The sequence below is a fragment of the Buceros rhinoceros genome, unplaced genomic scaffold, assembly GCF_000710305.1.
Source record: "Buceros rhinoceros silvestris isolate BGI_N320 unplaced genomic scaffold, ASM71030v1 scaffold3281, whole genome shotgun sequence".
NCBI lineage: Eukaryota > Metazoa > Chordata > Aves > Bucerotiformes > Bucerotidae > Buceros > Buceros rhinoceros.
Genome location: NW_010392354.1, coordinates 25,707 through 38,680, shown reverse-complemented (window position 1 = coordinate 38,680; position 12,974 = coordinate 25,707). Strand labels below are relative to the sequence as shown.

Sequence of the window (12,974 nt, the reverse complement as noted above, 5' to 3'; positions counted from 1 at the left end):
TCCCTACAACTCTTCTCCTTCCTTGAGATACTTACAACTTATGTGAGGAGCTAGAAAAGTGCTATCGTTCTTCTCTATAACACAAATAACAGAAATGCAGAGAACTGTTTTGTTGAGGACTTTTAAGTATCTGCAGGAGTACCTCCAAGTTTACTTGAAATCTTTTTGGCTAGTGAGGAAACCAGTAAGTAGTGGACAGGGGAAGATGACTTTCTCGACATTTTGAAAAATACCTCACATGGAGCAGTGGGTCACTCTTCCCCCTTGCAGCTTTGCTGGTACCCACTTACAGCTGTACAGACACACCACGCTACCTCTGGAAAAGGTTTTAGTTTCTCAAGATTCAAATGGCTTTAGTTTCACAAGCAGACTTAGCTGGAGGAAGGAATGAAGCCATTCTTCTCCACCACTGCCAGCACCCACTGCTCTCTGTCCTGTGGCTGCCACGTCCTTTTCTAACTGCAGTGATTAGCAAACAGCATCCTGGGACTCACCTGAGTTCAGAGTAACCTAAGAAAACAACCAACCAACCAAAAAAACCCCCAATTTGTTTTCAGTCAGTTCTGTCCTTTGACCAGATTCACTCTGGCAGCTACTTTGCTGGCACAAAAACCCATGCAGCATGGGCTGGGGGTCCTGAGGAAAGGTAGGGCAGTTTCTTCTGGAGATGTTGCCACCAGAACAATGTTGTGTACAACACCAGATGTTGTGTAAGAGTAAGTGTCAGAGGAGCACCGGGCTCAGTTATAGTGAAAGTAAGTATACTGTTAAGTGTGTCTCATGAACTGAAAGCCACTTGAGATGCCCCTTGGTATTTTACACAAAAAAGTCATGATATTTAAGCTTGGATTAACTGTCATATGCCCAGACCTAAGGAAATGGTCTTTAAAAAGAAGAAAAAAACCACCGCTATATAATGGAAAATAGAAGCAATTCTTCAATTCATATGAGAATTCTGTTGCAGACGGTTCTGTGGCAGACAGCTCTCCACTTTAGATCAGTAAATTTTTGCAATGGGTGACAAACATGTTTATGGCATGGTGATTGGAATATACATATTTATATGAATATATCAATTTGCTTGACAGCTACGTAGTGGTCTAGAATTCTAATGAAGTTTAGAAGTCAGAATAGGGGGAAGATATTTAAACTTAGCAATGATTTTTCTGTAATCTACTTGTAAAACTGTCACTTGAATGCAAAGATTCAAGACAGAGGACAGTTTCTTAAATCCTCTCTTCAACATCTCATCATGCAAAGTCCAATTGCAGCAGAATTATAAAGATTCCTCCTTAAATTGACTTCAAAGCTGGTCCCACAACAGGCTCGACAAACTGTATAGCCATTAAGGGACTCTATGTTATACAATATTGATTTCTCTAATATCAATATAATTATACTGAGATGCGAATTGCTAATAAAACCTAATAATCCTCTTGAAAAATTAGTGACATTCGCCTGGAAGCAAGCTTGAGATGCCTAAAGCCATTGTTTTGATAGCATTACTGAACCGTACATTAATAGTTGTATCGCTTTAGCTGCTCACTCCCTGCTGTTTTAGTACTTAACTAAACTGTGATGTTCAATAGTTGTTGCCAATTTAAGAAGTTTATCAGACAATATAAAGATGTCTTTGTGATTATAATTTAAAACTGCACATAAGTGCACCCAAAAAGTTCTACTTGTGAAGTTTTCTCCTAAGGGCTCCATTTATGGTATTACTCTAAGTTTAAAGAGTTTTTATACCCCCGAGTCTTAACTCGGTAAGTAACTGATAAGATAGGCCCTGCTTTCACTCTGTTCTGCTAGGTTGCGGTGGTAAATGGTGCCCCTGTTTGTGCTGCGTTTGAGCCATACAGCCTCTGCTTTCTGCATCTTATCCCTCTCCACAGCCAGCCAGGAGCCAGCGCAAACAGCCTGGGAATGGGGCGATGCTGCACACGCAGGGGTTGTGTCCGGCCCAGCCCTTGGAAACATTTCACTGGCTGAAAATAGCAATGCTGAGAAGATGCCAGCAAAGTCAGATCTTGACATTGACTGATGATTGTTGATGCTGCGGTACATCCGTCACATGAATAGGTTGACATAATGCCATCCTCTGCTGACTGCTCCACGCTCTCCTTCCTAATGGAAGTTGGGTCTCTTGTGGAGACCTGCTTGGGAATTGTGCCAAGCAGATGTCATCTTCTCACCAAAAGGGCCTCTTTACAGGTTTTGGGATATAGCAAGAGATTTTACGATGGGTTAGGAACAGGGCGGCTTGAAAGGGAATGACTGAGGGGGTAGCTGTCCATAAAATCCTAAATAACATAGAGAAAATGAGTAAGAAATACTCGGTCAACATACTGGAAAATAGCTGGAGCCATCAACTGCAAACCTGTATGCAAGAGGTTCTTGCTGCACAATGTTGCAGACACTAAGGGTTTTACCTAAGTTCAAAGAGCAAGTGGAAAATCTTAACATTAAGATTAAACGTAAGGGCCCATTGCTCTTTCAGATGCCTTGCCCTCAGCTTTTAAACTGTAGCCTGAACATGGTGAACAGAGTAACAACCCGTGCGCTCTGCAGGAGTGCAGGGGGACTACCAGCAAACGTCGGGGTAACGGGGCCCTGTTCCCAGAGGAACTACGCACTGCAAAGCAGCCTCCAGATGTGACTAACAGTAAGCAATGCTGGTACATCCAGTCCTACAGTGCAACAAGGTGAGCGCTGGTGATGGTGCCTAAGGGGTTTTCACTCTCCTCGTTCTATGTTCTGGTGCTAAAGTACAACTCTCTGGTACAAGGAAATACACATATTTGAAAAGGACGTATACTCAAACTTTCTTTCACTTCCTCTCTCCTGCTCCATGCCAATGCAACATTGCCAAGTTCAAGCAGAATGTGTGTCCCAAACCCAAGTCTGATGCTGCCCACTGGTCCCCATAAGCTGCAGGGTTAAACAAGGGTCTAGTACACCAGGGACAAGTGACGGAAAACGAACTGCTGTCTACGGCCTCAGCTGAGTCTGGGAAGAGATTGAGGAAATTAAGCATGTGGTGCGTGACACAGGTGAAACCATGAGTTAGGAGCACAAGAAACCCCAGTAACCAAGCGCGACTTGCATCCCTGTGGTAATTCCCAAACATGGATGCACTGCAGTTGAAGGTGTGACTTTGTCACATACAGAGGTGTACTCTGCAGGCACCTTTCTGCTGGTGAGCTTGGTGCCAGCAGCATGGGCTTTGCTATGTGTCCCACTGCCCAGCCTACTGAACCCCTGCAGGCACTGCTGCTTAGCCTGCTGAATGAAAACTATCTTATGTCTATCTACGATGTATTGAAAGACAGAGCAGCATGGAGCTCAGAGAAACAGCTCTGTGAGATACTGAAGAGCTTCAGCCCCTCCGGAAAATAGAATTAAATCTCAGTTCATATACTCCGTCTTTTAAGAAAGCCTTTTTTTGACCAAGACTCAACCACACTGCTCTGCCATTTTTCCTGGCACCAGTCTGTGCCTGATGCTGGAGCTGGACACTGAATACAATTATTGCCCCACACAGCCCTCCAAACTTACAGAGCAGCCATCATTCACCATAACCTGTCATCCTAACAAGATACTTCACATTTGAACCAATTGGTGGCAGTCAGTGAATAACATCTAGGTAACCAGAACATCCTTCATCATGAACCTGGTATGTTTAACAGCTATTTAAATCTGTGTAGGGATTAGGCTTTACGTTGCACAGTTTTATGGTAACAAAACCTGAGCTTCCTAAGATTACATTGACCAGCTTCTTATCTCTGATGCTGAGATGTTTATCAGCACCATATGTTACAAGCTCCTGCTATGTTTCCCAATGACCTTCTAGGATTTAATCAGCCAAAATGTCAGGGGTTGAGGAGCTGAGGACATATATTACAACACAGAATGCAGTGCTCAGCCAGGCAGAATGAAAATCCAGGGCTGAAGTCCAATGAAAAGGTCTGTGTTGGTTAACTTCTGTCCCTAATAAATTTGTCAGTTAGGAAGAACAAAAGTTAACTTTGTTTTCCTTGCCCTTGCTGTTGCTTTGTGAGGTCCCATACTGTGAGGTAACACAGGGTGTGTGCTCAAGTATCAGCAATGAGGGGAAACCTCAGATGATTCATGGTTTGGGAATGTTTCACATAAAAATAGCAAATTCCAGCTTTATATCTGGAGGGTATCCATGCCATCCAACTGTGTTTTCCAGCCTTAGAACCATCAAAAAGAGATGCAATTAGCAGGAATTTTTTGTCAAATTTTAAAAGCTCTGTGAGTGTAGTCTTTTTTAGTCACATGCTGCTTTTAGGATTAACAAGCACTCCGTCCCAGAAGTTCCCAGGCATGGTGACTGGGGAAGATCACATCAGAAGAAGTCATGGAGGAACATCATAACACTTTTTATGCTTGTGTGAAATACAGTTGCTTGTGATTAGAGATGTGTTAATATGAAAAGCTTAGGCAAGGACTCTATTTGCCAAGACATTTCCATGCAGAGAAGGAGATACATTTTACATTCTCTTTCGCAGGGAGAAGGATCTAGCTGCCACTCTTGAAAGCCCCTGCATTCTTCAGCAGGCTGTGTTTACATTGATAAGAGCTGACAAGAACCATCTTCAAGACCTGAAACTATTTCAGGCATGGCTTTGCTTTATGTCCCATGTTCAAACCCACCAGCAACTACAGTTCATTCTGAGTTCTTCTGAACAAAAGGAGTCAGCCCCATCACTGCTGCTCACAATGACAGCTGCTCACAATGGTAAGTTTGGATGCCTAATCTCATGAGAGTTCCTTCTGTTTGCAGCTCATTGAGCTTAGATCCAGACTGGAATCTCCCACACATTTTCATGGATGAAGATGTTAATCCAAATGCTGACACTTCACTGCATGGCTGCAGAATGGAGATAAAGCCAGGAATGGTTTGCAAGGCATTTGCAAATCTGTGCACTATACGTCTGTCATTTCATTGAAAATATTCTTTTTGGAATTTAAAGCATCTACCAAGACAGATGTGGTCTGACTGGGGTTTAGCCTTATGCAATGTATTCAGAATACAACAAAAAGTCCAGGTGTTTTAAAGGATGTAACGGCCATGGTCTAAGAAAAGAATTGTGTTACTGGATGCCAAATATATGAACATATTTATAGAAGCTTTGCTTGCTCCTGAAACTGAATATATGGGGGGGGGAGGGGGGAGGGGTGTTGGTTGGTTGTGTTTTTTTTAAAAAAAGAAGCTAATTTCCTTTTCTAAAGCAGGTGTGTGCTAGTTCCCACATTTTCCAGGCATATTTAAAATGATTCAGACCCACAAGAGAGTTTCATTGGCTGACAAGGATTCTAAGTGAGACCTCACTAGCTGAAATGGCTATATTTCAACTTCATCAGTCTGCATTATGGTGGTTGACTATTTTAGAGGTACTAAAAACACACAGAGAAGCATCTGACTATGTGTATGTGGCACATATTTTGTGTTACACCAAGCTGGAGAGGAAACGAAACTGCAAAATGAGATGTCTAAATTGAACAACCTCAAACCTTGGAGAGCTCCAGATCTAGGGCAGAAGGACATCACTGACAGATCTCCATCTTCACCTCTCTGTCAGGTCTCTGCAAGACGTTGCTCAGCAGATACCCATCAAGCTTCTGCCAGTATCAGTATTTTACGTCCATTGCATAATAACACAGAGAAGAACGATTTCATTAAAGATACTGAAGAATTGGAGAGGGTAGATGTTAAAGAATGTAGCATTGTCTCTTGAGCATACTCTACTGGCTAGACTCTTTTCTGGGAAGCTAGATAAATGTTAAATACATACTTGAAAATACAAGTCCTTCCTAGAAGCCCTTCTAGAAGATCTAGGAAGCGTCTTCCTGATTTTTCTACCTGACCTTCCAGCTCCTGCTTTCCTGGCTGTAAAATGCTTTAGATTCAGGGAGGAAAATGGAGAAATATTTGAAGCTTTATATCCCAAATAGTTTTTGGGGCATGCACGTAGTGTGTAGAAGGTATTAGTCCCATATGCAGCCTGAGAAGACTTTAGCAATGACACCTCCCACTTCCTAGACAAGTATTCTCACTATTCAGTAGCCTACGAAGGTCTCATTTCAAACTATAATAAAGAGAAGTTGAATTAATATCTGCAGTTTGTGAATTAACTTCCCTTTCACTTTTTTTAGCATAAGCTCTCATGATTCTTTGAGTCCTGATACCCCAAAGGTGGCCAGCCTCAAACTGAGAACGAAGGCCTACACAGTACAGAAGAGAAAGTAAAAGAGTGGACAAGAGAGTGAAAAGGTGGGAGCTTAAAGTACGGATTTAGAATAAAGAAAGATGTTGTCACACAAGAGTAGAGACAACATTTCAGCTCTAAGAAGTGAGATGGAAGAAAAGCAAGTGGGAAAAGATGAGTAAGGCTTCAAGGGAAACTGCTATTCCCCAAGCAAAAGCCACAATACAATTAGAACAACCATTCCCTAACTGAACATAATAAACTCCTTCAGAGGAGATTCAGTCTGCACAAGCCATCTATTCCTCTGACCATTTCTCTAAAGGCACTTTTACTGCCAACTGCTAAAAATCGCTGAAGTGTCTTTTCTGTAGGTACCCACAGAAATGTTCATAGACCTGTACAAGGGTATAAATAACTAGACTAATTAAATGGCACTTGAAATAAGTAGTACTTGATAAGCTTCCCTGACAATAGAAAGGATATGAGAAAATACATGCAAGAAAAGCAAACAGATCTACTTGGAGCACCCAATTCTAAATTTTCAGTCCCTTTTAATAAAGTTAAAAGTTTTAGCTATTAAAAATTTTGTGACCCTTGTAATGCTACAGAAAACTAATAAAAAATGTGAATAGTACAATATCCATTATATAATATATATTTATGTTTTAATATATTACATTTATTTCTACATAAAGAGGCTATAAATACTGTATATGCCTTATATTCATGGTTCCCAGCATTTGACATTATAGTAAGTACAAACAAACAAAAAAACTTATAAAAATACAGAAAAAGAATTCAGTAGAAATAGCTTTACATTTTAAAATCTTGTAGCCTGCCTTGTGTCTATCAAAAGAGCTCTGGGACTACAAGAGGATAGGTAAGAAGTTGTCCAACAATCAGGCACAATCTCACCACTCACAGGAGAACAGAGCTGCCATGAAACCAGTCACGGATTCCCAAGACTACATAAACCATGATCTCTACCACTGCAAACAGACTGCATTTGCAAAGTGAAGGAGTCAGACCTACATCTGCAGGAGGGGGGATGAGATGAGAAGTTAGGGTGCCCCTAGGATGCCCCACTAGGGCCACGGGACTCCCTTTTCTAACTGTTGTACAGGCTGCCTCAGTGGTGATTCAGAGGAGGTTATTTTCTGCAGCCGTTTCAGGCTAGCTCAGAAGCAGGTAGGCACTTGGCACAGGTCAAGGGTGCTGGGGAGGATGGGGTCAGAGCCATCCCCAGAGGTGAGGCAAGCCTCTCAGCACCCATGTCCCATCTCTTGGCTTGGTGCTCCGCCTTCTTCCTACTGACCAATCTCAACATACAAATCTTGCAAGCAAATTGCAGTTCATGAGGTCTAGTACAGCAAGTTTTTTCTTTTGCCAAGGACAGAGACCATTGCCTCCCCCTATATTTAGCCCAGCCTATGTTTAGTCTTAGGTTGTCAGTGAGTGCCAGAGCCTTGAGGTGGAAGTTCCTTTTTTTGTTTGTGGAGGTGCAAGCAAGGGATAACTCTGAGAAACAAGAAGCCAGTGCTGTGCCATTTCCTTCCTGGAGTCCAGCCACAAGGAGAAAAACAAAAAAAAACCAAAAGAGGAGGACTGTGCCATTATTTCGTACAACTAGAAACAGTTAGGTTGAACGCCGTGCTGCTGCCTGCATCAGGCAGATGCTCAGCATGCCACTAGGGTCCCAAAGGCCACCACATTGCTTCTGCAATTGGGTCAGTAAAGCCCACACACTGCAGCCAGGGCTTTGCACCCGCAGCCACCAGCACCTCTTGAGAAAAGTGCCCAGCAGCCTGGCACAGCACATTTTTGCTGTCAGGTACTGCTGCATCCTCTTCAGGAAACATAAAGGTCTTTTCTTAGTCTCATGGATGCCATTTTTCTATACATTAAACCTGAATACCACCAACCCAGGCAAGGAAGGCACATCCCAGGGGGACCTGGAGCTGCTGGCTTCACCCTAGAGTGGCGGGGAGGCAAGAGGTGCAGCGCTGTCGAAGGCAAGCCCACGTGCACGGCAGGGTGGGGGTGAAGCCTCCCGGGCACACAAGAGTTCAGTCTCCTCACTGGAGTAGACAGTGGTGTCCATGTCATCAGAGTGGTACCCCGACTGGTACCCACTCGTCTGGTTGGAGGCTTCAGACATGACAGACTCATTACTCTTGCTGGGCACCAGTGTGCTGCAAAAAACAAGAAGAAACAGGACTGAGAGAGCTGTGGAGACTGTCTTCCTGAGTGCAGGTGGGTGATTCCTGCTCGCAGCTGCTTTCCGTCACAGCAACAAACAAAGCAAAACAGTGCACTTACCAAAACTGGCTTCAAGCCTTTTTAAACATACATTTGATTGTAAGGAGAGACCATTTTATACACCCTAACTTCACTAAGGCATGAAAAAGATACTTAATTTTATGATTGTACAAGGAGTTAGATTACAACTGCAGATGAAATGGAGAGAAAACTTTTTCAGGCTTCATACATTTCAGCTGTGGTGCAATTGTAACTGCAGTATGCCTTTGTTTGCACTGAAGTTGTCCTGGAAAAAAAAATGTTGAGAAGCTCCCAGAGAGCATACGTGAGGTTTCAGCTCCATGAACTCCACAGTACTTCCTGTGAACTGCACAATGAAACCCCTGTACAATGCTCTGAAAATACACCCAGGTATATCCTGAAAACTCAGGAGTGAGCTTTAGGGAAAAAAAAAAAGAAAAAAGAGAAAAAAAGGAGCTCTTTGTCACTGCAGACAGGCCATCATAAATATGCTCGATTGTATGCACTGGCTCAGCTCCTTCAAGGGGTGGTTGATGCTCTTGCAGCTGATAAAGACAAGTCCTTTCTGTGGTGCTGGCTGATGCTTCCAACAGCTGCATTACCTCTCCTTTCCTGGTACCAAATGCAGATGGCCAGGAGTACAGAGCACAATCTGTGTTTTTAAAAATACACTAAGAAAATATTTCAACTTCTAGAAAATTTTACAAACCAATCAGTCTTCCGACATACTGCAAGAAAAAGGTCATGCTCAATCCTATGTGCAGCCCAAACCTTACCTAAAGGGTATTTTCACTTGTTTGTCGCTCTCTTCCAATGTCTTCAGCTCTTCAGATGCAAGAACCATCCCACTATCTGTCTGGTTTTCCTGCAAAGGAGTTACAAATGCATTAGGTAGAAACGGATAAAAAACCAAAAACCCCACAAAAAAAAAGACCTCAACAGAAGGAAAAGACATACACCCGATAGCCAAACTCACCTCCTGAACAACTTTTACAGTGGTTACCAATGGGACATCTTCAAACGTTTTCACACTCACAGGGCGGCTTTTTCTTTTGCTACCTTGTCGGTACTGACTGAAAAGAAAACAAAACAAAACAAGTTTTGTGTCCACTATCCACAACTTGGCTGCAAAAAGCACAATGATATCAGAATCCTTTTATCTCTCTACAGAGAAGTTAATCCTTCTGTCAAAACATATTATGCAAACCTCAGAATATCCATTTATTGAAAAGGATGAACAGCCTAGAAAGTGGCATGTTTCTGACCTTCTGCTCCTGACAACCTTGATCTCTGAGCAAATTCTAAGAAATGGCTTTGAGAAAACAGCTCCTTTCCTCAGTTACACTGAAGGGCTTCACTTCCTGGAGGCTTCACTTAGAAGTACAATAAACAGAGGAGCCTGGACCACAGACATGTGTCTCTTCCTTTGGACTGCACTTCTGAGACCCCTGGCTGGACCTAGGACAACAACAGCAGACTCAGCAGACTGCCGCCCTTAAACCATGGGGATCGGGGCAGGGAGTGCTACATCTCTCCTGAAGGCTCGTCTCCAAAAGACGCCCTCTGGTCAGGATGACATCCATAAAAAATATTGGACCAAAAAAAAAAAAAAATTTATTTTCATGGAGGTAATAATACAGCAAACAAAACAGCTACCCTCAGCTTTCTGTCTAAGTAGATACAGAATAAAATGGATGTTGTCCCAGTTAAACAGGAAAAATGTTATTTCTAACAGCTAATGAAGAAAAAGCCATGGAGTTAGAATAGAAATCTGCATCCACTTGAAGTGCAAAGCTGAAGGCAATTAAGAGCATCACTCATCCCAATTCCCAGCTTTGAGTCTCGCTATGCTGAGTCCTGCCTATCTCCAACAGACATTTATTTGGACTGGTGGGGATTTTACAAGTTTCCTGTGTAGCCTGCTCAGGTGCTCAATCACATTTTAGAATGTTTTTCAAGTATTAAATCCAAATACTCGCTGCAAATAAAATTTGTCCTATTGCTGGGGACACAGAATAATTAATTACCAACCTTTTGTATACTGAAAACTTACTATGTTCCCTCTCCATTTTCTCCTCCTAGACTTAACAAAACCAGTTCTTTAAAACCTCTGTACTAACCATGTCTTCTGCTCCTGTTACTCCGCAATGGTATCTAATTCCACTTCCCACACAACCCTGCAAGAACCAAAAACAACTAGTGGACAATTTAGTCCACTTAGCCTCCTGGACAACCCGACCTTGAATGATGAGGTCATTCCACAGCCTACCTTCTTAGCCTGAAAGATCTCTGTGTGCTTGCATTTAATTGTCCACACAGGTGTAGAACCGCGTGGCCAGCGCTACAGTTGCCAGGGTGGTGAGGACTGGGAATCCCAGCCGATTGATCTAAACAACCTTCCAAGTATGGGAGTCTTCGCTCTGCTCAGCCCTGGCAAGAGTCAGCCTACATGGGCTACAATGAATGAAATCCTCCCAGTTAAGTTAAGCTACTGTGCAAAAAGGACCAGAAATACTGTGCAGGAAGAGAAAGCCCACACATGGAGTCTGACATCTTCCTGGCGGTGGAGAGGGCTCAACTATGTCCTGACAGTATTTCTTGACACGTGTTTGCATTTTGTAATAGATTGGCCCATTACAAAGGGGCCAAAAATGCCCTCCAGACAATCAAAATCTATCTTCCCTGCTATCCACCAGATCAATTTTTCTCCCTAAAAATGAAAAGTAGATTGGTTTGACTTGATTTGTTCTTGACAAATGCATGCTGGCCATTTTTAGTTACTTCATATTCCTGCAGGCATTTACCATTGTTTATCTGACCATTTATTCTGGGACTGTTCCTAGGATTCAAGTTAACATGATTTAAGGGTTACTGCTTTTCTGCTCTTTCTAAAAAGAGGCATTATCTTCACATTTCCTTAAATCTTCTTTACCTTTCCTTACTGTTCTTAATGACAATCTTTCAAGGTTCAGAAACTGTATATTTATTTCCTAAGCCAAATACAGCAGATGTTAGGAGGTCCTGCTTATTGTAATTCATGTCAGCAATCTAAATAATCTGTAATATTATTTGTGTTTTGCCTGTGCTTGCTTTTCCTCCTCCAGCTTTGATTTAAAGATTGTATTTAAGACTAAAAAAGACATTACTGACCAGATCAATCTTTTCCACTAAGTGCATAGCAAGATCCATGCTAAAATTGTTTTCAGCTACCAGAACAGAAGAATAAAGCCCATAAGCATGTCTTAAGCTCCCCACTTTGCCTCTCCTAGCACGATTTCCACAAGTGTTTTCACAACCCTGTCACATTGTAAGAGAAAAGAGGTTCAAAGTCTCTTGAAAAGGTTGACAGAAAGATTTTACTTCTGCTCATAACAGGAAGTGGGGACTGGGAAAAGCCATTTAGGAAGTATTAGAAGTAGAAAATAAGTGTGATGTTTTCAGTGTTAAATCACGCTCTTTTTTTTGTCTCTTAAATATTTATATTTTGGACTACCCCACTACTAAAACATGAGGCCGAGAGTTCAGCTCTAGGACCAGAAGTTCATCTGAAGTGTGAAATGCACTGTGCTACCTAGATATTCCCAGGACCACAAAAAAAAGTCATCCTGCAGTACCCAAAATCATTAGGAACTTTGTCTTTAGTGGATATAATGTAAACAGCGAAGGAGAGGGTCCACTGTGGAAACCACGTGAAACGTGCCAACAAAGTTCATCTCTGCTCTGATAGTTGGATCCATCTACTTCTATGCTCCTCTTTCTTCTGAGATTGCAGTAAGCAACCCAAGGCTCCCAGCAGCTAAGTGGCTGAATTTGATCTTAGACTGCACTGGATGAGAAAACACCTTTCTCCCTTACACCCCGTGCTTGAGGTCCTCACAAGGGCCAACACAATCCCTGCTTAAGTGCATTAGTACAAACTCCTTACCAGGGAAGTCACATCTGCCACAACACCCAGCAGCATCTACCGCTATTGATCCATGGCAGATGCTCCAGCAGCCCACCAGAAGCAAGCAGTAGACAAAATCCAGTGACAACATTAATTATTTCACATTGCCCTTGGCTGACAATTTATGACCTATTTACCAACATTTGACTTTAGGAGGAGAAATGCCAGAGAGCTTATTAATGATAGATGTATCACCATTAATATTTTAGGGAGCTGCAATTCAAGAGTGTGATTACAGCTGAATTAGAGCAGTGAAACTTTGTATTCACTCTGGTTCGTAAAAAGTTAATCACAAATACTCTTGTAAGTTTTTTGAATAAAAAAAACAAATCTGGAAAAAAATCACTAGCATTTTGCCTACATTCTACAGTTTCCTTCTTATTGCAATGGAGGAGGTTAAATATGGACCAGGCAGCTGAAGTCTCTTCCTTTCATTTTCCCTGCCCCCGGCATGAACAAAACCTGCCCAGCGGCCCCAGTAGGATGTCCACCATATAAAATACCTAATTCCTGCT

At 42.3% G+C, this 12,974-nt stretch overlaps 1 protein-coding gene across 1 annotated transcript in view; it reads right to left on the bottom strand.

Annotated features, from left to right (window-relative positions):
* Positions 1-8,205: 8,205 nt before the first annotated feature.
* The window catches only part of KDR (kinase insert domain receptor (a type III receptor tyrosine kinase)), a gene marked incomplete at its 5' end in the record, with an annotated part of 29,427 nt that continues 24,658 nt past the window's right edge, over positions 8,206-12,974 (bottom strand). The window contains 3 exons of the mRNA XM_010144418.1: positions 8,206-8,425; positions 9,290-9,378; positions 9,490-9,592. Coding sequence (XP_010142720.1) covers positions 8,206-8,425; positions 9,290-9,378; positions 9,490-9,592 — 412 coding nt within the window. The remainder of the gene's footprint in view (positions 8,426-9,289; positions 9,379-9,489; positions 9,593-12,974) is intronic.